This window comes from Lycium barbarum, chromosome 8 (assembly GCF_019175385.1).
Source record: "Lycium barbarum isolate Lr01 chromosome 8, ASM1917538v2, whole genome shotgun sequence".
In the NCBI taxonomy this organism is placed as follows: domain Eukaryota; kingdom Viridiplantae; phylum Streptophyta; class Magnoliopsida; order Solanales; family Solanaceae; genus Lycium; species Lycium barbarum.
In genome coordinates, this window is record NC_083344.1 from 5450596 (window position 1) to 5477864 (window position 27269).

The 27269-nt window shown below is 38.4% G+C and overlaps 1 protein-coding gene across 1 annotated transcript; it reads left to right on the top strand.

Annotated features, from left to right (window-relative positions):
* The first annotated feature begins 13940 nt into the window (after positions 1 to 13940).
* On the top strand, positions 13941 to 26764 carry LOC132605800 (internal alternative NAD(P)H-ubiquinone oxidoreductase A1, mitochondrial). The gene is made up of 8 exons (XM_060319041.1): positions 13941 to 14609; positions 15675 to 15888; positions 16674 to 16834; positions 16940 to 17005; positions 23132 to 23292; positions 24559 to 24673; positions 25438 to 25617; positions 26351 to 26764. Exons 1-8 carry the CDS (start codon positions 14151 to 14153, stop codon positions 26501 to 26503), a joined length of 1509 nt encoding a protein of 502 aa, XP_060175024.1. The 5' UTR covers positions 13941 to 14150; the 3' UTR covers positions 26504 to 26764.
* The last annotated feature ends 505 nt before the right edge of the window (positions 26765 to 27269 follow it).

Genomic DNA, 27269 nt, shown 5'->3' on the forward strand with positions numbered 1-27269 from the left:
TCCTTACATCGAAGGCTATGGCCAGTGACCGGGCCTTAGTTTTGCAGTAGAAAATGCTAATGGGACACGATTCATTATGATCGTTTGGTCCTTACATCGAAGGCTATGGCCGGTGACCGGGCCATGGTTTTGCCGTAGCAAATGCTAAATGGGACATGATTCATTATGATCGTTTGGTCCTTACATCGAAGGCTATGGCCGGTGGCCGGGCCCTAGTTTTGCCGTAGCAAATTTGGACTTTCTCCGTTTTCATCGACGGGGGTTTCTTCGATTGAGGGCACAGTAATGTATTCCCCTAGCACTTATCCGAGCTGCTAGGTCGGGTGAGTGCTATTAAGTCCCCAATCGAAGGGAGTGGCCTCGAAATTCTGGGCGTCGGTCCCATATCTTTGTCGAGTAACACGTTTTACTTGTTGCCTCATTAAAATCCCTCGAGGAAATTGTTGACCTTGCCACCTACGAATTGAGGACCGTTATCACAAGTTATCTCGGCAGGGATGCCGAAACGGCAGATGATGTGATCCCATATGAAGTCGATGACTTCCTTTTCTCTGATTTTTTCAAAGGCCTGCGCTTCAACCCACTTAGAGAAATAATCAGTCATAAACAAAATGTAATGGGCCTTACCTAGTGCCCATGGTAACGGGCCCACGATGTCCATTCCCCTTTTCATGAAAGGCCAGGGTGAGACCACCGAGTGCAATAGCTCTCCGGGCTGGTGAATCATCGGGGCATGTTTCTGACACCCGTCACATTTTCGGACGAAATTTTTAGAGTCCTCGTCCACCCGGTTCCAATAATAACCAGCCCTGACGATCTTTCGGGCCAGAGCCTCGGCACCGGAGTGGTTGCCACAAGTTCCTTCGTGCACCTCTCTCATCACATATTCCGCTTCACCGGGGCCCAAACATTTAGCCAGGGGGCGGAGGAAAGATCGTCGATACAATTGACCGTCTATTAAGAAAAAACGGGCTGCCTTTGTCCTTAGTGACCGCGATTCCTTTGGGTCGTTTTGGGAGCTTACCATCACGCAAGTAGTCAATGTACCCATTGCGCCAATCCCAAGTTAGACCCATTGTGTTTATCTCGGCGTGTCCGTTTTCTATGGCCGTGTTTGACAGGTGCACCGTTGTCCCGGGGTTGATTTCATCCCCGTCGACTGAGGATCCCAAATTTGCCAATGCATCGGCTTCGCTGTTCCGCTCCCTCGGTATGTGCTGTATGGTCCATTCTCTAAATTGATGAAGTACCACTTGGGTTTTCTCGAGGTACCTCTGCATCCGTTCATCCTTGACCTCGACGACGCCGTTCACCTGGTTTGCGACCAAGAGCGAATCGCATTGTGCTTCGATGACTTCGGCTCCCATACTTCGAGCTAACTCCAAACCTGCAATCATAGCCTCATACTCGGCTTCATTGTTAGTCAATTTAGCAGTTTTAATGGACTGTCGAATGACATCCCCGGCTGGGGTTCTAAGGACGATCCCCAGCCCGGAACCTTTAAGGTTCGAGGCTCCATCCGTGTGTAGAGACCAAATTCCCGTGGTCTCTCCCGAGGTCAGCAAAAGTTCCTTTTCGACCTCGGGGACCATAGCTGGGGCAAAGTCTGCCACGAAATCGGCCAAGATTTGGGATTTGATGGTCGTTCGAGGTTTATACTCGATATCGTAACCGCTAATTTCTATAGCCCATTTTGTTAACCTACCTGACAACTCCGGTTTATGCATGATGTTTTTCAAAGGGTAAGTGGTTACTACATATATAGGGTGGCATTGAAAATAAGGCTTGAGCTTTCTGGAAGCGCTTACCAGTGCTAATGCCAATTTTTCCAAATGGGGGTATCGGGTCTCCGCATCCCCCAAAGTTCTACTCACGTAATAGACAGGGAATTGCGTACCTGATTCTTCTCGGACCAAAACGCCACTTACCGCCACTTTGGAGACAGCTAGATAGAGGAAGAGCGGCTCGTCGGCCTTCGGTGTATGCAGCAACGGGGGGCTAGACAAGTACCTCTTCAACTCTCGTAGAGCTTCTTGGCACTCCGGTTCTTCTTCCTGAGCAGAGAGAAGAAATGGAGGCTCTTGTCCGAGGACCTCGATATGAAGCGACTCAGCGCCGCTATTCTTCCGGTGAGCTTTTGCACCCCTTTTATGTTGTTCACAACCTCGATGTCCTCGATGGCCTTGATCTTGTCCGAATTGATTTCAATCCCCCGGTTTGACACCATGAAACCCAGAAATTTACCGGACCTTACCCCGAAGGTACATTTATCCGGGTTGAGCTTCATGTTGTATCTGCGGAGCATATCAAAAGTTTCCTGCAAATGCTTTAAATGGTCGTCTGTTTCCAGGGACTTAACGACCATATCGTCAACGTAAACTTCCATCATTTTCCCTATTTGTTCTTTGAAAATTCCATTAACTAGGCGTTGGTAAGTTGCACCGGCATTTTTTAATCCGAAAGGCATGACGTTATAACAATAAGTCCCATAACGGGTGATGAAGGATGTTTTCTCTTGATCCTCCGGGTGCATCCGAATTTGGTTATACCCGGAGTAAGCATCGAGAAAACTTAACATTTCATGCCCGGCCGTCGCATCGATCATTCTATCGATGTGAGGTAATGGAAATGAATCCTTCGGGCATGCCTTGTTTAAATCCTTATAATCAATACACATTCGAAATTTATTACCTTTTTTGGGCACCACCACTACGTTGGCAAGCCAATCCGGGTACTTCACCTCCCGGATGAACCTATTTTTAAAAGATTTGTTACCTCGTCTTTTACGAAGGCGTGTTTTGGCTCCACCATGGGCCTTTTTTTTTACTTAACCGGGGGAAAATTCCCGTCCAAGCTGAGCTTGTGAGATGCCATTTCCGGTGATATACCTGTCATATCTATATGCGACCATGCAAAGCAATTGGCGTTAGCTCAAAGAAACTCAATTAATTTGCGCCTGAGCTCCGGGGTAAGCCCCGTGCCCAGGTATACCTTTTTGTCCGGTAAGTACTCGAACAGGATGACCTGCTCCAGCTCCTCTACGGTCGACTTGGTCGCGTCCGAGTCATCCGGCATGACAAAAGATCTGGGTACCCCGAAATCATCCTCTTCATGCACTGAATCTGGCCCGGTATTCTTTGATTGCTATTGGGGGACCTCCCCCCCCCCGGTTATACCTTTTTCTTCCTGAGCCGGCTCCTTGGGCCAGGGCACCGCCTCCTTTAATGCGAACATTTCCTTTGCTGCGGGCTGCTCACCTCGGATGGTTTTCACCCCCTCCGGGGTGGGGAATTTCAGCAACTGATGCAGCGTTGAAGGTACTGCCCTCATGCTATGTATCCAGGGTCTGCCCAGTAATGCATTATACTTCATGTCCCCTTCGATCACGTAGAACAGAGTTTGTTGAATGGTGCCATCGACATTTACGGGCAATGAGATCTCCCATTTTGTGGTTTCGCTTGCCATGTTGAACCTGCTGAGTACCCGGGTTGCCGGTACGACCTGATCAAGCAGCCCTAGCTGTTCGACCACTCTCCACCGGATGATGTTGGCCGAGCTACCTGGGTCAATCAAAACTCGTTTAACCTTAGTTTTAAAGATAAGTATAGAAATTACCAACGCATCATTGTGCGACTGAAGGATGCCCTCTGCGTCCTCATCACCGAAGGAAATAGAGCCCCCGGATAAGTGATCTCGGGTGCATTTTTCCCGAACAATAGAAATCTTTGTCCGTTTCATTACCGGCCCCCGAGGGGCATCGACACTCCCAACTATCATGTTGATTGTATGCTGGGGTTCCACCGGCTCGGTCCTTCGATGCGCCTCCCTTTCCTTGTAATGACTTTTGGCCCGCTCGCTCAGCAGATCTCGGAGATGACCGTTCGTTAGTAACCGGGCTACCTCTTCTCTCAACTCGCAATAGTCCTCGGTTTTATGACCATGGGTTCCGTGATATTCACACACCATTCTCGGGTCCCGCTGGCCCGGGTCCGACCTTAGAGGTTTTGGCCATCTCACGTCCGGAACACGACCAATGGCCGAGACTAGGCCTGACGTGTTGACGTTGAAGTTGTATTCTGATATCTTCGGTAAGTCCTTGGTGCCAGCGGAGCTTCCGGCATCGCTCCTGAACGAGAGACCCCGACTGTTCGACGGGCGCTCGGTCCGCTTGTTTCCCCGTCCGGAGAAGTGGCTCGGGCTATCCCTCGATTTCTCCGTCCTAAGATTTAGCTTCTCATAATGGGAATATGGCTGATCTCTTTCCTTCGACGATTCGGTCTTCATTTCATTCCTCTTTTTTGGTCTTTCAAAATTCCTCCTTGTACTAACCGACCCCGGGGGAAACTCAAATTGATCATCTTCCACCCGAATCTTCGACTCATATCTGTTGTGGACATCAGCCCATGTCACGGCCTCGTACTCCAACAGGTTCGCTTTTAACTTGAACGAAGCCGTCGAGCTTCGAACATTGAGCCCCTTCGTGAAAGCCTGTGCGGCCCATTCTTCGGGTACCGGAGGGAGCTCCATTCGTTCTCTTTGGAACCGGTTCACAAATTCTCGGAGCAACTCGTTGTCCCTTTGGGCTATGCGGAAAATTTCCGCCTTTCGGGCCTGTACCTTTCTGGCACCGGCATGAGCTTTCACGAAGGCATCGGCGAGCATTTCGAAGGAAGTGATCGAATGCTCGGGCAGATGATCGTACCATGTCAACGCTCCTTTCAACACTGACTCGATTTCATCTTCCTCCATGTCATTGCCTTTTACGGCACAAGTATATGAGGTCACGTGCTCGTGTGGGTCCGTTGTGCCGTCATATTTCCGTATGTCCAGCATTCTGAACCTTTTTGGGATCAGTTTCGGAGCCGCGCTCGGAGGAAAAGGCCTTTGGATGTACCTTTTCGAGTTTGGCCCCTTCAGCAATGGCGGAGCCCCCGGGATCTGGTCCACTCGGGAATTGTATGTCTCGACCCTTTTTTCGGTCGAGTCTACCCGTTTTACCAAAGTCTCGAGCATCTTCAGAACCTCGGTGGAAGAACCAGCTCCGGAGCCGTTGCTCTCGACCACTCGTGCCTCATCCCTTCTGTTTTCGGTAGTACCCTTTGTCCTCTCCGGCTCTGTTCCCTCCTTTCCGCTTTGCAACCGGGCGATCGCGAGTCCTTGCTCGGCTATTGTCGCTCTTTGTTCCTGCAGCATTTCGAAAATTAGACGTAAGTTAACATTGTCACCCGGTGTGTCCGGTTCTTTCCGGCCCTGGTTTCGGGACAAAGTAACAGAATTGTGAGTATTTAGAGGGTCAGTGGCCGGTAGGGCGGCATTCTCCTGCTCCACGGTATTTTGCCGATTGAGGCTCTCCCTCGAATCAACGGGGTTCGGATCAGCGGGGTTCGGCAATGCCCGTGGTTCGCTGCCTTCATTTTCTGCCACAATCTCGGCGTTGTTGACGTGACCAGATTGTTCGATGCCAGCCATTTGGTCTGTTTTTGCGGGAACGGACGGGGGATGCTTTTGATTTTGATGAATATGACAGAAATCAAGATTAAAAAACCACTATTATCCTAGCCCCACGGTGGGCGCCAAACTGTTTACCCCGAAATCGGATAATCAATTAAATTTATAAGTGGGTATAGGATATGTGCTTGGATCTTGATGTATGTTAGATAGGGAAAATGTATATGTGAGAGTTCCTCAATAAAATGGCTAATGATGACGATTTGCTATGAATACAAACGTTTATAAACAATGTGGGATAATTGATGGAATAAACACAATATAAATGTAAACAAATGGCCTCGGCCGAATCAGATATTGAAAGAGAGATTGTATGCATGAACTCTTTTATTATAAATGTTCTTGGAAAGTAAAGGAGTCAACCCTTACAAAGGAGTGGGATATGCCCCATTTATAGTGTGACCTCCATGGGTTTCATACAATATGAATTAATAAAATAAGAGTAATAAGGACAACTCTGCACGGATTTGGTGGGATTAGACTGACGGCGCCGTCTGAAACACGCATAGTGGGTAGTTGACTATGACAGGACGCTACTGGCACGTGGCTCGCGTGTAACGGCCACACAGACCAACGGCTACTCGGACAACAGCTGTACGGACTAACTGCCACGAATGCTCGGGTCACCGGGCTTGGTCGTCCAATGACGAAGAAGGCAGATCAGTCGGTCCCCTCGCTCCACCGGTTTGCCTCTCATCCGGTTTTTACCGTATACATTATCTTGTTTCACATTATTAAGAACAAACACTGAATCAAGTAGCAGACAGTATTTTACTCAACAAAAATAAGAGTCACCACTAATCTTAGTCAGGATTCAAGAACTATTGAAGAAAATAATGAAACAATAAAAATGAAACGTTCGAACAGTTTTAAAAAATAAACACTGTACAAAAATGTGCCAAGTTTTCAGCAGGATATGGATACAAATAGTATTATTTTCTTAGTCTAATTATATTGCCAAAGAGCTTGGTCTTGTCAGCCGAAAGTGCTTCCACCAGTAAATATGAATCCATCCAAACTGTTCGGCTTTTGTCCTGCATAATTATTGATTGTTTTTCTTGTCACCTTTTCTTGAGATATTGTTGTTTCTTTTAATTAGTGACGAAATGAATTATAAAGTGCAAGCACTTATCTGGTGCAGTTAAGTATGTACTTGGAAGGTGGTAATTTTCTATTGCATTTTAACTAAAATAGAATGTCTTCTAAATATTAAGAAAAAAGTATCTGCTATTTCCTATTGAATTCATTTCTTATGCCAGAATTATAATTTTAAGGGCATGGTGGTAGATTAAATGGTTGTGCAGCTAAGATTAAAGCTTTGATGATCTCAAGTTACTACAAGGCAGAGGCTATGATATGGTGTGGATGTTGGTCGATAAATGCCTCCTAAGAATCTGGTCTCATGGAAGAAAGTTATAACATGATGTGCTGAGAAGGGACTTGTAAAGGAGGTAACTGAGTTGTAAATTTGTATGGAAGAGGACCGTCTAACCCTAGATGTTGATAATCCATTAAAAAAGTTGATTTTGATACTTTTTTTTTACTATTCTAGCTTCCTGATATTTTTGTTTTGGATAAAAAATTGCATGAGTCAATTGAAAGGAGTATATACTTGGAAATAAGACACTGGATCTTTTCTGTTTGACGAAACAAGAGGTATTTGTTCCTGATAAAGTGGCAACGGTTGGTGTCTTGAGCAGTGGCGGATTCAGGATTTTCACTCAGGGTGTTCGGAAAAATAACTGGACCTAAATATACATTATAATATATATTCAGGGTGTTCAAAAGTTAATATATGTACATGAACACAAAAAATTTACCCTAAATATACACTGTAATTTTTTGTCCAAGGTGTTCGGAATACCCTGGCCTCTTACTGCATCCGCCCCTGGCCTCTTACTGCATCCGCCCTGGTTTGAGTGCATGCCTAGATTTAAGTATTCCTTGTTTGATTTATGAAAGTTGTTGGTAAAAGAATTGACAATTCTTCAAAATATGGTAACCTAAGTCCCTTTTGGTAACTGAATTCATTATCATACATTTCATTTCATTTTTTGTAGTTTCCTGATCAGACTTGGAGTAAACATGAGGGATGATATACGCGAAAAAACTAAACACAAATCTAGAAATATAATGAGCAATGCTTACGTCACTTACATATGTGCTTGTAGACTTCTGGTCCACAAACTCATTGTTAGCCTTGAGATGTGTCTTCTTTAGAAGCTCATGTGGATGAGGTGGTCTTCCTAGTTGTTTGGCCTAAAATTGAAATCACATTTACCACGTTTAATACACAAGGAGTAGCTTTAAAGAAATTATGATTTAGCTAAATAAAAATCAATATACCAGTAGTTTTGCATGTTCTCGGTGAGTTTTAGAGCCTCCCGTATGGCATGAGGGGCCAGATCCTTCGCCACCTTTCTCGCTTAGTCAATTTTTTGAACATTGTGCGGATTTGGCTTTAAATTTCTCCGTCTCCCAGTGAGGCTTCTAGCTTTCCCAAATAGATACCGGGATATGTTTGCCCTTCATGTAGTTCCAGAATCAGCTACTTCTCTCATAAAAATAAGAGCAAGGGATAATCGTTCAAACAAACAAACTATTAAATACAAATACTTAAATTGGTCACAAAGAAATGTAAAATCGACGAGATCTAAAATAGAACTTTGTCAGTAAGAAATATAAAATTCAATAGTTAAAACAACTTATAGACTATGTTTAAGTAATTTTAACTCTTCTATTTGAAGAGATTAGAGCACTTTAACTCTACTGCACTTGCATAATATGCCTCTTCATCCTCATTATCATCATCTTCATCCATATTTAATCTAGAATTGTCATGAAATTCTACCTCATCGTCTGAATCATCATCCCGGTCTCTTAAGTTTATACTTTTTAAATTTCCTTCTATTGTTGATATCTACAACTTTATATTGCGGGTGATTTATTTTGAACTCAATAAATTGCTCTGCGCCCCGTATGAATTTTGGATTATCCAGACCTTTAGTTAACCTTTTGTACATCCATTGACGATTTGAACTCATTTTCTTTTTAAAACTTCTTTTCTGATGATTGGAGAAGAGTAATTTATGAAATCTTTGGATAGTAAAAAAAGGGTGCAATATACAATTAAGCAGTAAGACAAATGTTTCCACCCAAAAAAGGTCTAATGTTCCTCTGCTTTTCGGAAAATGGTCTTTGTGTTTTTAAACAAGGAACTAGGGGGAAAAAAAAACGAGAAATTAAGTTTTATGTAACAGGTAACAGAACTCCCGAACCTACTTAACAACCGTCTTAGATGATTCTCCTTATCAAGGGGCCATATATTCTATCTTTTTTAATCTAGAACCATCAACACAAATTAAATAAATCCTAAATATTAACCAAACAAATAAAGCACATCCGAAGATACACTATGGACGGATGGATTCAAACAAAAAAGAGGAAAATAAGATTGATAAAGACTACGAAAGGAATGTGGAACTGAGAATCAGAGGCGGAGCCAGGATTCAGAGCTTGTGGGTTCGGGATTCTAATTATTAAATGTTACTGGATTTTTAATTAATAATTTATACATATTTGACAAAAATTCTAATACAAATATATGATTCGGACAAAAGTTATTGGGTTCGGCCGAACCCCCACCCAGAGGGCTGGCTCCGCCCATGCTGAGAATCCAAGAGTGACAGGTAGATTGTGGGATAGTATAGCTTGAGGATTTACATAAAGGTACTGGAATCCAGTGGCAGAGCCAGGATTTCCGCCGAGGGGTTCAAAATATAAAAAAAGTAAACATACGAAGAAGCCTAAGGGGTTCAACATCTACTATATATACATAAAAAATAATTTTAACCTTGTAAAAAAAGTATTTTTTTCCACCGAGGGAGTTCGGATGAACACCCTCGGCATAATGTGGCTCTGCCACTGCTGGCATCGTGAACATGGGCAGAAACTGAAATAATGGCGCGAGGGTCTCTATAATTTTGGAGGTGGAGAGTTTAGGCGGCATTTTTTTTTCTCTGCTTCTTCTTAATTTTCCCTTTTCCTGTGGACACTTTGACTTCTTTCGTTTCTGATTTGGAGCTCTTTTTTGTAATTTTTTTTTTTTGATTCTCATATTATATTACTGGTAACTAGTAAAATGACTTATACATGGATTCTTGGTTATTAAATTATTATACAAGAATAGTAAAATTTTAATTGCACTTAGTATTTTAACTGCACTAAATTATATTTTTGAACTAAAAATGAAAATTAAGTCCAAAAAAAAGTCTATAGCTAATTTTTTAAAGTTGGGATGTACGATGAAATTAATATTAATACAAAAAATTATAATCATTGGTTGTCGTCTGAATATGCAAAGACGAACACCTAATTAAAATACTTAGTATTATTAAATCAACCATGTAAAAACACTACACTACGTATTTTAATTTTCACATTGAATGGGTCAACTATTTAATTTATTTCTCATAGCAAACAAAATAATTTATTTTTACGAGAGTGCAGAGCTGTGAAATCAACATGGCAGACGTGTAGATCAACTTCAACAATTAATTTCAGCCAATATAGAAGGATTTTGAATTTTGTTTTGATATGTTGCAGTCCCGGATGTCTAGTTTCTACAAAAATCAATCGCTCTTGATTTAAGGCTCCTATATTGAGATATGATTTTTCGGTCGAGAGTATGCAAAGTTGTGAGCTTGACGGGCCAAACGTGTAGATAAACATCAAAACTTAATTCTAGCTGATCTAGAAAGAGTTTTGCTTTTACTTTTGACATGATGTAGTCCTCTGAGTCTAGTTTCGAAAGAATCAAGCACCTCGTCATTTTGGAAACTCATTTGATGAGATGTGAATTCTCCATTCCAGACACGCAAAGTCGAAAGATTTTGGGATAACAGAAAAAGGGCACAAAATCAGGAACAAGATGCTCGTTCGACGTGAAAGGATCTCTTGATTTTACATTAGAAGCTATTATTAAGGGACCACTTTGGTATTTAGACTATTGGTCAAAAGAACTTGGTGCAATAAAATCAATCTACAAATTGAAGTCTCGTCTTCATATTTCAGCATGTCTATACTCGAACAAGCCTTGAGACTGTGACTCAAAAAAATTAAATGTAGTTTGTAAAAAAAAGGATTCATATTTGTTCACTTGTAATGTTTGAGTGTGACATTAGATATCGACTAGTTCTAGTTATATACGAAATGAAATAAAAATATATTTCTTTTTTCCTACTATCCTAGGGGATTCAAATGAACTAGAAGTCCTTTCGACCCCTTACACATGTGAATTGAATGAATAAATACATGAAATCAATCAAATAATTTAACTAACAATTCAAACCAAAGAATAGAAGAACGAAATACATATGGGTTCACGACGACTATGTGGCTAAAAAGTTATATATATATCGAAGTAGCTCTAACAATTCAGACTTCAATCTGAAGTTCTTCATTCATGAATCCTAGCGAGGAAATAGTTAAGTCTTCGTTGGTCGATTGTTATCATCAATTAACTATTTCTTTTTGTACAAGGAACTTTTAATGAATCCACTGATTTATACTTGCTTCTATTGGACCTAGAGTTGATCAATGGACTGTTGAAGGTTAAGCAGTAGAGGGTATCGCGAGACAACCTGAGGCAACGGGAAAAATATGAGGTACTCTATTGCTTAGTCTAGTTTTATGGAAGCTTTAACAATTTATGAACTGATTGTAGTATTACTACTTTTATTTTCGAAGACTTTTGTTTAATCTTAGCTTAGAAATATGAAAATAAATATATTTTTTATATTTTACTGTCTTCGACTTATTGTCATTTGCTTTTTCAAATTCTATTATGATTTCCTCTTCAAGTAATTGTTATTTGAGAAAAGAACCTACATGAAGGGCTTATTTGTGGATGATGAATTAGTATACAGACTCACTTCTATCATTTCCATTTATATTCCAAGGAAAACTCTTTTTAATGGTCCAATAACCAATAAAAGAGCTAGTCATTAGTTCATAATATATAACTGATTTACCGGAATATCTTTAAATTTTTTGACCCAATTTCAAAAATAAAAAATAAAAAGAGGGGTGAGATGCTATAAAAAGAACTCAACTCGAATTTTTAGCTATTTATAAGATGATGTCACATGAAAAACGCAATCAATTCTTTCATTTCTGTGGGCCGTTGACTGTCTATCAAAATTCCAGGACTTTAATACCGGTAATTTTAACAATAAATTTAAGTGTTAGTGCTTTGTGTTTTTTCTTTACAAAGGAGTGTGTGCAAGTTGTTTATTTCAAGCATAGGCTGAACCAATCAGTTGTTTCCTTTTCCATAATAACTAGAAAAGAGAGGTGCATGTTTTTGTATATTACTTCTGAATAAATTCAGAAATTATATGTAAGAACCATAGCATTTAGCGATTCATTGGTAAATCAATTTTCTTCTCTATTAATCAATAATGTAGAACTATTAACATAGCTAAAATAAATTATTTGAAATTTTGATAACGGGTTTTCTAATGAGCCTTACGATGAGCTTTAGAAACTCTAGACTGAATAGTTGTTTTGAAATATTTACATATCATTAGTGTCAATATTGGCATGTTGCAAAAGAAATAAATTACTGGTATCTAGGTATTATTTTTTTCTTTAATAAAAGAATTAAAGAACGAATCATGGTAAGTACCATTCGATTTGACGAATTAGTAATAATATTCGTGAACGTATTGTACAATAAAAACTAGATAAGTAAATATAAATTAACCACTAAATTCTTTATCGGTCGAACATCAATTGATTTAGAATCCATCATTAAAGTTATCACCAAATGCTAAATTTGTCAAAAATATCAATTGATTTAGCATTTCTCGATTTACCAACTGTTTTAGCTCCAATTGTTAATTTACCAACTGTTTCAATATCAGTTTGTAATTTACCAACAAATTTGATCTCAGGTGGTAGTAATTATTAATTGATTTGACATTTGTATGTAAAATCACCAACCAAAGATGGATTGGTTGGTAAATTTTATCAATGGATTAATAATCGTTGGTAATTACTTAGTTAGTAATTCGTTGGTAAATTGTTAATAAACTATATTCCCCATTTTTCTGCCATATTTACCTACCAATATATATTCCGTTGGTAATATTACCAACGCAAGGTGTTTGTTGGTAATTTTTCAGTTGGTAATCTGTTGGTAAAAAGTTGCTAGATTAGGCGCCATTTTTTCTCGCCATATTTACCAACTAAATTATTTAGTTAGTAAAATTTTAGTTGGTATTCCGTTAGAAATCTGTTGCTAAATTTTGAATAACAAAGCAGTTACAAATTCGTTAGTAATTTGTTACTAATATACTAACGGATTTGGGTCGAATAATTACTAAAAAGGTATTACTCCACAAACGAATTTAGTCGAATAATTACTAAATTCGCTGCTGAATTTGCATGTTTACTTCGAAGTTTCTTTTAAGTTGATATTATAATAATGAGTTCATCACAGTTAAATATTTATAGATATTTAAAAGATTTTTATAGTAAATACAGAATATACATAAAAGCTACTGAATTCCTGCAATCTGTATACATACCTCTAGACCAGCCTTACATTACAAAAAAATCATCTCAGTTAAAATGTTTCGTAATGTTAAATTATTGAAAAAAATTCAATCCACAAAGGTACCACACCTCATGCACAATTGTACTCCTTATCTAAAATGTTGGGACAAGCTGATATGTTCATGGCCCCCACCTGATCTTCCACTTGCGGTATATATGCTGACTGAACTTAGCCACCTATTCTCTATCCCTTACTAGAATTTACTTTGTACTAAATTTGAACTTCAAAATCAGAAGTCACCAATTAAAGCTAGTACTAGTAAACATATTAATTATAAAAGTTTATGAACACCCCAAGTGATAAGTTTATTGTTTCGTAAATTATTTATGTAAGGGGATCCAATTTTTTTTTATAATGTCAGTATGTCTCACGTAGAATTTGGACATGCGATCAAAAGCAAATTTTGAACCCCCTTTACCACTTCACTTGAATTCTCCCTAATGTTAAAGTGATTCAACAGTTTATATAGTAATTATTTTTACTTTATTTTTGTAGTGTAAATTTTTAATGAAGGGAATTTAGTTGAACCCCCTTCCTATCTAGATGCGCCCATGTTTGAAAGTTGAAGATAGGTTTGGACATAAAATTTAGCTTGAAAAAGGTTGAATTTGAGAATGAGAACTATTGTTATTTCACTTGAACTTGAAGTGCTCCTCTCACAATTTTCTTAATATTTCAATAATATTTGAGGATTTAACTTATATACATTTAATAATATATTTTTTTTAAACTCACATTGTATTTTATTTTTTGGAGCAGCTAGCCTGTTTTGCATTTTAGATTACGTACTAATCTCTCTTTTTATGAACGGTTACTTGTATTACTATTTACGTGATCTGATATTATCAATATATAGAGGCTAAACTTGTTTCTCGCAAAGATATATAGTATTTACGAATACTGATATAGCTAAATTAGTATTTGGAAATACTGAAACACTATTATTCATTTCATGAGCAGGTTAACATAACACTTCCATACATTGGAGTGAGCAAGTAAAACTACACAGATTCTTAACACTATGCCATGGTTCAAGAACCTCATCAAAATCTCCACTACCCTTTCAAACCAATCATCATCTAATTACAAATTTATAACCCCATTAGCCTCATCTTCACTTATCCAATTTCTACAATTCACTAAAGACTACTCTACTAATAATAATGGTACTAATCATCATGCTGTTGCTGGTTTGGAACCAACAAAAAATGACCAAAAACCAAGAGTGGTTGTGCTAGGCTCTGGATGGGCTGGTTGTAGGCTTATGAAGGACATTGACACCAACATTTATGATGTTGTGTGTGTGTCACCTAGGAACCATATGGTGTTCACTCCATTATTGGCTTCTACTTGTGTTGGCACTCTTGAGTTTAGGTCTGTTGCTGAACCTATTGGGAGGATTCAACCTGCTATTTCAAGAGAACCAAGTTCTTATTTCTTCCTTGCTAATTGCAATGGCATTGATTTTGATAATCATATGGTATGCCTATTTTGCTCTTATTTATTTGTGTCCCTCTTTTTACGTTAAGTCAGACCTCTGTATAACAGTCATCCTCTATAACAACATTTCAATATAAAATTATGTTTTTTGTGGAACCGGTCTTTCATGTTATGTTATAGTATATGTAGTCTGCAGAGGCGGAGCCAGGATTAGAAGTTTGTGGGTTCGAGATTCTAATTCGTTTAAGTTACTGGGTTCTAAATAGATAATTTATACATATTCAAAAAAAAAAAAAATCTAGACAAATGCAGGATTTAGACTAAAGTTACTAGGTTCGGCCGAACCCCCGAGTACTATGCTAGCTCCGCCCCTGGTAGTCTGTAACAACATTTTGATATAGCAGCCAAACAATATTGGGACAAATGATGTTGTCATAGAGAGTTTTGACTATATATGTCGGTATTTATGAGTTCCTTGAGTTGTTCATAAAGGCTTGTATCATTTTCTATAATATGTCGAGAGTTTGGATTGTTCCACCTATAATGGCTGATGAAATCAGCAGGGCATTATCAGTCTTACCGACGGGGAACTGCATTCGCAGCTAATAAAGCTTCCTACAATTGCACGCACCATAGGAGAGCACAAATTGCGAGTTGAAAGGGGTGGTTCCGCTTGGTAGCCTAAATTTACATACCCCTTTAACACGCAAATACGCTTTAGCTACTGAGCTTCAAGACGATCCATAGTATTACTTAGAACTAGGAGCTACTTGAACTCAAGTATTAGAATGAGTCTTATTAGATTTTATGACTATGGAACTTAAAAAAAATAATTTAACTTACTTACTGTATTGGCGAGTGAAGAAAAAAAGTTAAAATAGTACTAGTTGCAAAGTTAGTTTAAGGAGATTGTGTTGCAGTTTAAATTTTGAATAGTTAAATGAATTTGAATTCTTGAAAGTTGTAAAAGTTGTATCAAATAAATTTACAAGTGGAATTGTGTCAAACATTTCGAAATGTCCTAATACGGCTTGTGGGCCTAAATTCAATTTTACACTTTAGATTCTTCCGCACTGTTTCTTTAGCAATTTGTGGGTATTTGTAGGTACAATGCCAAACTGTGACAGAGGGAGTTGAAACCTTGGAGCCATGGAACTTCAATGTTTCATATGACAAGTTAGTCATTGCTTCTGGAGCACAAGCTTTGACATTTGGAATTAAGGGTGTAAACGAGCACGCTACTTTCCTTCGCGAAGTTTACCATGCTCAGGAAATACGGAGGAAACTACTTCTGAATCTCATGTTGTCTGATGTCCCCGGTATATGTGGTTTTCATTTAGAGATTCTTATAAGAACAATATAAGGTTAATGTCATGTATGATCACTGAACTTCACATGTTATAACAGTAAACTCATACTAACTATTTGTTGATCACAGTAAAGTAACCAAACTATGTTTGAATTGCTCAAAAAATGCAAATAATCGGAATTTACAGATGCAATGCATGCCTCATGTGGCAAGTGACGTGGCATTTGTATTTTTGAGCAATTCACACATATTTTTGGTCACTTTATTGTGACAAAAAGTAGTTTTGTGACTTTACTATTATAGCGGACGAATTTAAGTGATGATGTGAAAATTAATACGAACAATGTGATATTAACGTATATTCTGAACTGATTTCTAATTTTCACTTGCCACGTGAGGCTTTGAATTAGTAAATTCCTGTTATTTGTATTTCCTGAGCAATTCAAACATAGTTTGGTTATTTTACTGTGACAAAAAGTAGTTTTGTGACTTTACTGTTATATTGGATGAAGTAAAGTGATCAGACATGAAAATTAACCCAAACAATGTGATATCTAAAGTATATTCTGGACTGAATTCTCACTTTCGCTTGCCACATGAGGCTTTGCATTAGTAAATTCCGGTCATTTGTATTTTTCGGAGCAATTCAGTTTGGTTACTTTGTTGTGACAAAAAGTAGTTTTGTGACTTTAATGTTATATTGAATGAATTTAAGTGAGAATTAATCTGAACAATGTGGCACCTGACATATATTATGCACTGATTTCTTCTTTCTTTTGGTCATGGATGAGGCAGGAGTTAGCGAGGAAGAAAAGCGTCGACTCTTACACTGTGTTGTAGTTGGAGGTGGTCCTACAGGAGTTGAGTTCAGTGGTGAACTTAGTGACTTTATCCTGAAGGATGTTCATCAAAGATATTCTCATGTCAAAGACTATATTCGCGTCACGTTGATTGAGGCAAGCTTGTCTCAGTTTCTATAAAAGAAACTTCTACATGAATTGTTTTTTGATAGAAAAGAGTTCCACTTATATCTGATTAAGCTCTGTGTCCTTAATTGATAGGCAAATGAGATATTGTCCTCCTTTGATGATCGTTTACGCGTATATGCAACCAAACAGTTGACTAAGGTGAGATACTGATCAAAATCTGTTATTGTGCTATATATGTTAAAGGATATATAACTACATAGGTGCTTTGCCACAGAGTGCACACTCTAGTAGTCGGATTGAGATGCTTTTGTAATCAGATCATAATAACCAGCTAAAGTTGGATTTACAGTTGTATTAGTTTTGGGTGCCAATAGTAGCATGAATGCTTAATTGTCTGTCACGACCCAACCAGAGGGCCATGACGGCGCTCGGAGCTAGCCTACCGAGCACCACAGAACATACATGCATCTCATCATATAATCATACCTGAGTGGGCCATCTTGCTAACTTATAAATATCATCAACGATAAGGGACACCATCCCAAAAGATATACATAAACATCATCAAGCTGAAACCAAGTATATATGCCGGCAAGACTATCCCTAATAATGATACGATTGAGATATAAACCGAAATGACCCTAGGACATCCAACTGTGCATATCTGTCTACGAGCCTATACTGGAGTACACAACATAATAAGGACGGGACAGGATCCCTCCGTACCCATTTGTACACAAAGGATCATACCAACTGGGCTGCAACTCCGGAACAAGTGGAGTGCCTCAGTACATCCGCTGAAAAGGCAGCCTATGAGTCTGAACCGTCTCCCTGTCTGCCTGCGGGCATGAACGCAGCGTCCCCAAACAAAAGGAGATCAGTACGAATAATGTACTGAGTATGTAAGACGCGGATAACAACATAATGAAAATATGGAGATAACATAAGATAAGAAAGATCAACCTGTACCTCTGAATGCCTCTTAAGGCGGATGTCATGCATGCTTAACTTTTAAAAAAAATATTTTCATACATATATAATATAAGTGTTAGTGCTGCGGAACGTGCAACCCGATCCATAAATGTTAGTGCTGCGGAGCGTGCAGCCCAATCCATATATCATCCCGCGTCCGGGGCATCCCGTATCCCGGGTATCATCATAACCTGCCCACTGTTGTGGTGTGCACAATAGGTGTCGTACCCAGCCGACTATAGCACGGCTCGGTGTGAGAAAATACATACATATATATAAAGCATGTATGAGAGGCCAGTAAAAGCTATAACTCTATCGGAGTGACGTAAGGTCGGTAACCTCCGATTATCATTATGGAATCATCATCATCGCTATATCTCACCTTGAAAGAACAATTACCATAAGGTAAGATCAACAACAATGAATAAAATCAATAATCATGAAACAAGCTCAATAATATCATAATGACATCAAAAACTTTAAGCTTTGGTATCTCTAGAAATGGAATCATCATCATCATGGAGAACACTTATCAATAATATCATTAGAACCTTGAGAATCATGAGTTTCTAGCATATTTTTAGGAATAAGAATATTATGGATATTGCGTGTCGGTTCACTACAAAGGAATCATGCCTTAAGAAAAAAAAGGGTTAGCCTTAACATACCTTGTCGTCTCCTTAGCTACTTGTCACGCCCCGAACCATGGCCTGGACGTAACACGGCACTCGGTGCCTGACTACATGTGACCGAGCGAACCACATGACTTGTTGAATCATCATGATGCATAACATAAGCGGAATATAACGTGAATGCATGATGAGCCTTTATAAAACATAATAAGTCATAATACTTAATAAAGTACTTGTTTAAACATGAGTGAGCCAAAATGGCTATGCGACTTCGATTATCTGACATGACATAACTGTCTGTTCTAGTCTATGAAACCTCTATCATGAGTCTGACTGAAAAACATACTTACTGGGACAAGGCCCCCAGCATACCTTTAGATGCATAACTAATCATAAGATAAAAGTTGACTAAACCCCGAATGAGATGGGGCTCACAAATAAGCTGATACGAATGTTGTCCTACTGAGCAGATGTGTCGTCCTGTATATCAGTACCTGCATCGTGAAATGCAGGCCCCCGGGCAATAAAAAGGGGACGTCAGCACATTGAATGTACTGGTATGTAAAGCAACCGGAAGAAACAACATGGAACATGGAATAACATAGTAAGAACTGAAACTGAAAACTTGGACATGAACATGAGCATGAGCATGAGTACAAAATCATGAAATTTAAAACTGAAACTGAGTACTGGAAGCATGAGATAGTCTGTAGTAATCTGTAATAATCTGTAATAATCTGTAATACCGACATAAACCACCACGGGGAGGAGCGTGGAGTCTGATCTCTGCCCGATCAGCTAAGCCATCTCGTACCTTGCCGGGGCACGAGACATGAACATAACATGAATGGATCCAAATCCCTCAATGGGGAACATATAAAGGAATCGTCCTACTGGGCGGAGCGATTCTTATCCTACGTTGGCATACGTAGTTTCAGGCTATCTGAGCCTTCTCGGTATTATTACAACTCCCGAACATGAAAATAATATAGTTGGCTAAGAAGCCCATGACTTTCGTGAATTAACTTGTACTTGTCTTGAAATCATGATTTCACGAAAGGACTTGTAAACTTATTTTCATGAAATAACTTGTAAACTTGATCATGAGAAATACCATAATGCATAATCATACGTTTGTAGCTGACTTGAAAACATGCTTGTAATTTGTAAAATAACATTTTACAATTTCATATAAACATCATGAGAACACATGAGGGAGAATTCATGATTCATGGATTAAGCTAGGATTCCTAATGTCCGAAATGGAGGTTTAGGAACACAATAACGAACATATATATGGAATTCATGTACATACATACATACATAATTACGGGCTACCAATACATTGGGTTTAATGCCCTAGGAGTTGAACTTCATAGAATTTACTAAACGGATCATGGGGAAGAACATAGAAGTTCCCACATGTGGATGGATGTTCTACATACCTTAACCTTCCGCTTTTGGGCGTATCACAATGTCCTTCACCCCCTTCAACTTCAATCTATAGCATACAAGTCATAGGGATTCTATATTAGCAACAATATCCATGTTTTGTTCATCTAAGCATTTTATCAAACACTTAGTGGGCATGAAGCTCTATGACCCTCATTAATGGTGTTTTCTTCACCAAATCCCCCATTCTTTTACTTCTAGCCAAATCTACAATCTCAATTAGGTGTAATTAACATCATTCTTCATCACACATATGAATCCAACAATCCCACATCAACAATCCAACAATCCTAGCATAGTTCATATAATTCTCTTCAACAACCCAATTATTATTCTCCCAAGAATTCATCAATTCAAAACCATAAAGGATTAGGGAGTAGAAATATTACCTTTCAAGAGTAGTAATCACGAAATCAACACCCCCAAGTCCGATCTTGGGCTTAAAATGACGACAACGACTTGTACTACACTTTTTCCTTCACGAGCTTTGGGATTCGGGGCCTTAAACTTGGTTGATTTTCTACTTTCTCTCTCTAATTTCCCTTCTCTCTCACTTCCTCTCTCTAAAATCTGAGTTTTGGAGGAAAAATGGGTTGTTAGGGTAATATTTTCTTTATATACCAAGGGGAAAATGGGTTGACCCAACTTGAAAACGGGTTGGGACCTTGCTGTCTTAAAACATCCATATCTCCTTATCCCGACGTCTCCTGTGAACCCACAACCTATGGTTGGAAAGGTTTTTCAATTATCTACAACTTTCGTTCTTTGAGTTTTCCCAAATTCCCAAGTTATGATAGGGTTATGGCCTCCCGAAGTCAGGTGACCCGAAACGTATATACGGACCAAGATACGGTCACTGTTACGGTCCCGTAACACGAGATACGGACCGTAACTTGGTACCGTAACTTGGTGAAAATTTCCAGTGAGGTTCTGGAAATTTTCGGGACGTTACGGTCCACTGTTACGGACCGTAACACGAAATACGGCCCGTAACGTCGCCGTTACGCTGGCAGAGTTTCCAGCGAACATGCTTCAGTAAAATGGGCATAACTCTTTGCACAGATGTCCGTTTGGCCCCCGTAAGATACCGTTGGACATCTATTTCAAAGGGCTACAACTTTCATCAAGGAAGTTTTCTCAAATTCCCAACGGATTTTCATGAAATTTTACTGGAAGTCAGACGTATCAAAAACATAGCCGATTCTATAGGATTTCAAGTGCCTTACTATTAGCCATATTGAGACGATCATATCTCCTTGTTCCGATCTCTGATTGGCTTGATCCTTATATCGTTAGAAAGGTATTTCTACATACTACAACTTCATTGATAGTACCTTCCAAAATTCCAAACCGATCAAGGAGTTATCGCTGCCCGAAATAGGCCTATCAACCATTTTCGCAAAACGTTCAAACCTTCCATGTTTCCACTAGAACTCTAATGATATGAGCTTAAACTCAGTCCTAAAATGCGGGGTGTTACACTACTTAATGCTTATCCTTCCGAATTTGCAAATCTACATTCAAGATAATTCGCACCAAGGTTAATTCGGTGAAATGCTTATGAGGTCAAACCAAGCTATTAAGTAAGCTAACGAAATTTGGGCAGCATTTCCCCTTACTCTCCAATCACCTCAACATATACAACAACCCACAATAACAATATCAAGTTTACAAAAGTCCTTAAATACTCCTTTCACTGCCCATACAAAGAATATACACCAAACAACCCAAAGTATACCAATGTACAACTATATACACTTCCTTTCTTCCAAATTAATGAGCACAATCTCATCAACATCAACAACATTAGATATTATCCATATACATGGGAATTGGCTCAACAACACAGCCATAACATGCTCAAAACAGTCCATAAACTCAACAACTACAACACAACCCTTTATGACCTTTTCTCCATAACTATTTTCAATTCTAAGACTTGCTAAACCTTCAAATTAACTTAACATAAGAGACAAGATGAAAAAAATACCTTGTACTTGAAGAAATTCAACTCACACAACTTGCTTCAAGACCAAACTCATCACAACATCACGTAGAAGCAAGAACAAACGCTTTTCAAGAACTAGTTTAGCGTAATCTTGTTGAATTCTTGATCAATAGGGCTATAAGTGCTTAGGGGATGTGTTAGGAGGTTTCTAGAACTCATGAGGATGTTGAATGATGAAAAAATAGGGTTGATGGGGGTATTTATACCCCTTGAAAGTCAGTGGAACCGACTCCAAATTTGGCATTCGCGTTCGCGAAGAGCCTCTGCCAGCCAATTTTGAAACGTCCATAACTTTCTACTCCGATGTGATATCGACGAATGGTTTGTTGCATTAGAAAGAAGACTCGCTGAACTTCAGTTTACATCGGTTATGAATTCCGTAACTCTTCGTCTTCTAGGAGATATACCTCTCTAAAGTTGACCCAAAATTTCTGTCCAAAATTCTGCCAAATTTTCTCAAATTTTTGACAAACTTATTTTCTTCGATTTGCTTGATCCCGGAACCTTTAGACACTTGTTTAACACTTGTTAAGAGTATTCCTTAACCTTATAAGGGTTCCATGACCTCTCCGAGCTTACGTTAGTTTACTCACAACGCAAACGACGCGAGAATTTTCGAGATGTAACATTGTTCTTCCTCTTTTGTATCACAATATAGATGCTTCTCATGCAGCCTTTAGCAGAAAACTGACTTAATGGACAAATAAGCCATAGGCAAGAATCTGTTCTTGAACTCTAGAGAACATGCGGAAAGAGGTTCATCTAAGCTATAGGGAAAGCATATAGAGGTGTGGTCTTGCTATGACAAGTGAAGCCAGAGTTCCATTTGTTTAGTGTCGGGGAAGAGAAAGGAATCTTCATGTCCATATAAGTTTCTTGTGATGATTGCGGCCTAATCATTTTTCCACTGTATTTCAGAACATGAGATATTGGTCCTCAAACCTCATAATTAGCAAAGAAGCATTGTTCAAAATTACTGGTTTTTTTGTCTGAGCCTCCCGGTAGTAATTAGTAGCACCATTGCAACAGCAAAAATGTGGACTACTGCCATAAATTTTGTAAGTTGCAGAGTGATCACCATAAGATGGTTTGGAACTTGTAAATTCTCATTTTGAAGTATCTGGCTACTGAGTACTTTTTTTGGTCTGTGTATCCTTTAATCCACCTTTGGTCGTCTTATTTCATAATTTGTCAGTGTATTCTATATCTTATCCTCATTGAACTTTTGGATCCTATTGTTATTAATTTGTCAGTTTTCAGTCAGGAGTTCGTCTTGTACGAGGGCTCGTCCAAGATGTGCAACCTGAGAAGATAATTCTTAGTGATGGCACAGATGTACCCTATGGTCTGTTAGTTTGGTCTACTGGTGTTGGCCCTTCACCTTTCGTTAACTCACTGGATATACCTAAAGCTAAAGGGAGGTAAGTAGAGATTTCACTCCACAATTTCTTAATTAACTTCTTAAGATTCATTGGCCTTATGAGAATGAACTAGAATAAACATAATGTTCACACTGTGATCATGAATAAATATAGTCAAATCTCTCTATAACGGCGTAATTTGTCCGGGTTGTTTTTTGCTGCTATAGCGAGATCATATAACATAACATAACATGAAAAACCGATTCCAAAACTTGGCCATTTGTTATACAGAGGTCTGACTGTATAATAAATGGTTTCTCCAAGTAATATGGTCCTGCTTTGAAGAATGCCCCTTTGATGACAAGGTGTTGTGTCTGAAAAAGGGCAATAGAATAGATTGAAATTGTGTTAAAGTAATATGATCTAATGGTGCTTAAACAAACTACATCACAATTCGATATCATTAATATTCTTTAATATATCTGCTGGTTCTAGTACTAGTTATTGAATAATAGATAAAGATACTGAAGCTCTAACATAATGACGAAGGATATTCATGATATTAGTTTCATTTATTACCTTATCAGAAGGGGGCTTCGCCCGGAGCTTATTAATTTATTGAAAAGGATACCTTTTTCCCCAACGAAAAACAAACATACAGGCGGGGAATTTTAGTGGACTAACCCGCTTCCTATTATTCAATAGTCAATTCCTCGTATTTATGGAGCCATTGATAGGTGACCAGAACACCAGAAATTGGGACTACCCGAGCTAACGATAAGAGGCACAAATACTTTTTTCTACTAATTGATCATAATATAGGAACAGAAAAAGAATCACTTTGATACTATACTACAAGAAGCATGTTAGGAGAATTGTAGGAATCTAAGGATGACTCGAACAATTCAAGGCCAAGACAGGAGCTCAACAGAGGAAGCTCGAGTTTCTTAGCTATGGTGTATGGATGAGAGAAGAAGATGAGATAGAATTGTATAGAAACTGTAAATGTATATTTCAATAGATGATCTTTGTAGAAACGATTACAATGTATATATGCATTACAATTCAGTCAAGTTGCATAACTGTTGCCAACTAATGGACAGCTAACCTCTAACTAATTTCTAACCAACTGCTGACTTGGCATTTTTCCTAACTAATTAACTAACTTTGTGAATGAAAGGCTAATCAACTAACTTTGTGACTGAAGTGCTAATTTCGTATATCAAAGCAAGGGCACAACAACTGCACGACAGCCGATCTTAGCTTGTGTCTATTGTTTCAATCATTAGCTTTGGTGATTTACTGATGACTCTCCATAAATTATAGGATTGGGATTGATGAATGGTTGCGCGTCCCATCAGTACAAGATGTATACTCAATTGGTGATTGCAGTGGTTTTCTTGAAAGCACAGGCAGACAAGTTCTTCCAGCTTTGGCCCAAGTAAGTTACAAGGATAATGCAAGAATTTGACATAGTATTCATATGATGTTTCGCTTTAAACTCTAAACATTGGGGCAATGTTCTAAATTCAAAAAACTGGTTTCGAATGTGATGCTGTTATCTTCTAGTTCTCTGCACCATATATTCACCAATAATATCAAATTCTCCTCAGGCTAGCAGCATTAGATATTAAAGATTCTATGTCATTTGTTTATACAATTAGTATTCATGGGGGAACATGTCATGTCCTACATTTTAATTGTGCGATGCAATGAAGCTATGTTGCTCGGATCCTCCAAAAATGCCGTCAATCCTTTGTCGTGTCTTCCAAAATATGCATAATATTTGGAGGACCCAAAAAAAAAAAAAGGCATTGGATCCGAACAACGTATGAATGACAATGGCTGTCAAATAAGTACTAACAACTTATGTAGTTTAGCTCTTTGTGTAATTGTTCTTTTGGGTATTTGTGATTGATGTTGAATATCTTTTCATTGTTTTGTCATACTTGTGTTTGTGGAGGCGGAGCCAAGGTTTTCAATTTATTGGTTCTGAATCACAATTTATTTTACTTATTGAGTTCTAAATAGATTAATTATACATATTAAATAAATATTTAACACAAATATAAGGTTTTGAGCCCAAGCTACTAGGTTCCATCAACCCGAAACCACAATGGTGGCTTCGCTCCTGTGTGTTTGAGTCACAACTTTTTAAGGTAAATGTCTCTAAATAATGCCGGGATGTTTGGTGTGTTTGATCAGGTTGCAGAGAGGCAAGGAAAATATCTGGCAAGTTTGTTGAACAGGGTGGGTAAAGAAAGTGGAGGGCATGCCAATTCTGCACAAAACATGGACTTAGGAGATCCATTTGTGTATAAACATTTGGGAAGCATGGCTACTATTGGCAGATACAAGGCCCTTGTGGACCTCAGGGAGAGCAAGGTTTCCTCATTTTTCTATCTATATTATAGTGGTGTCTGAGTGAGTTTGAGCGTACCTTGACTATACTAGAGTACTTGTTATCTTCCACCAGCATAAATATCGAGTAACTCTATCCATCAAGACTTAAATACATGGAAAGAAACTAGTTCAATATTTTTTTATTCTGCTAGAATTTAAACTCTGAACTCTCATGGGTTTTAGGGATTTACACAAATGGCCTTTTTAGGCTACTATTAAATTCCATCTCCATTAGCCTAGTGAGTTAAATTCGTCCGCAAGAAGAAAAATCATCCAATTATCTCTAAAGACAATATTTAGCCCACTAGGCTAATAGGAAAAATAAAAATAAGGAGTGGTCTCCAAAAGGACATACGGTGCAAATTGCTGCAATTTTTCCCGTTATATTGACCGTTGGGCCATAATGTTTTACCTATGTTCCTTATCTAATTAACGTGTTAGCTTACCTATTTGAAATTTGATAGCAAGATTTGTGACTTTTATCCATTTCATTGACTATTACATATTTCATCATTTTGTAAGTATGAGTTAGAGATATATGGACATATTCATTCCATGTCAAAACAAATTCTTTATTTGTACATTGCCTTCTCTGGCGAGTTTGATTATCCATGTAGTTGTTTATGTCTCAGGTTGTTCAGTTTTCATGTTTCTCATTCCTCACCTTAATTCTGAATCTACTTTAACATTTTTTAACTATGTTCATATGGTACAGGAATCAAAAGGTGTATCTCTTGCAGGATTCACGAGTTTTTTTGTTTGGCGTTCAGCGTATCTGACTCGTGTAGTGAGCCGGAGGAATAAGTTATATGTTTTAGTCAACTGGTTGACAACCTTAATCTTTGGCCGTGATATAAGTAGGATATAGACGGAAAAAGAAAAATGGTTCTTTCAGTTTCACCATAAGGAACTACTCTTGCTTCTTGTGTCGGACAGTGTCAATCTATTATCACAATTCAACTCGTGTAAGTTTCGGATTTGGGGTTGTAGAGATCACAGGAATTTACTTCATGTAATCATGTCCATAATGTTTGTACTTAGCGTTATTTTCGTATGATGTCAACATATTGTGTATATATACACATTAAGTTTAATTTTAGAAAAAGGAAAAGTATTCACATATTTATCGTATATGGAATGATTTTTTTTTTTTTTTTGATGAAATGGTGTCGAATGACAACCTTGTTATTGTTGTGGTTGTTTTCTCATTAGTTTATGTTAGTAATCAGGAAACACAAACATCGACAAGGATACATAAGTAAACTCCGAAGCACTGAGAAGCCAAACATGTTTTTTTTTTAAATGCGTATTTTAAAAAGTTGAGGCGTTTGACCAAGTTTTTAAATTTTTTTTGGAAAAAGGGTAAAAAATGCCCCTCTACTTTGAGAAAAGAGCTAAAAATATCCTCCATTACAAATTTGGGTCAAAAATACCCCTCTCGTCATTAAAGTTTTCAAATATACCCCTGTCTTAACGGAAATCCCCAAAATAATCCGATTTCATTTTTAAACCAGCTCCATTTAAACCCGAGCCAACTACATAAAAAATTCATATACGACCAACTTGTTCTCGAGTCCTACATCTGGAGCCACTAGGCACAGGAGCGGGTAACCCATATGAGTTTTTTATTTAGT

What these genes read in the sequence shown, in the direction of transcription:
- LOC132605800 (XM_060319041.1), top strand. Translation starts at nt 14,151, where the DNA reads ATGCCATGGTTCAAGAACCTCATCAAAATCTCCACTACCCTTTCAAAC. An exon ending in TTGATTTTGATAATCATATG is followed by an intron (nt 14,610 to 15,674) that starts GTATGCCTATTT and finishes GGGTATTTGTAG; the next exon opens with GTACAATGCCAAACTGTGAC. An exon ending in CATGTTGTCTGATGTCCCCG is followed by an intron (nt 15,889 to 16,673) that starts GTATATGTGGTT and finishes TGGATGAGGCAG; the next exon opens with GAGTTAGCGAGGAAGAAAAG.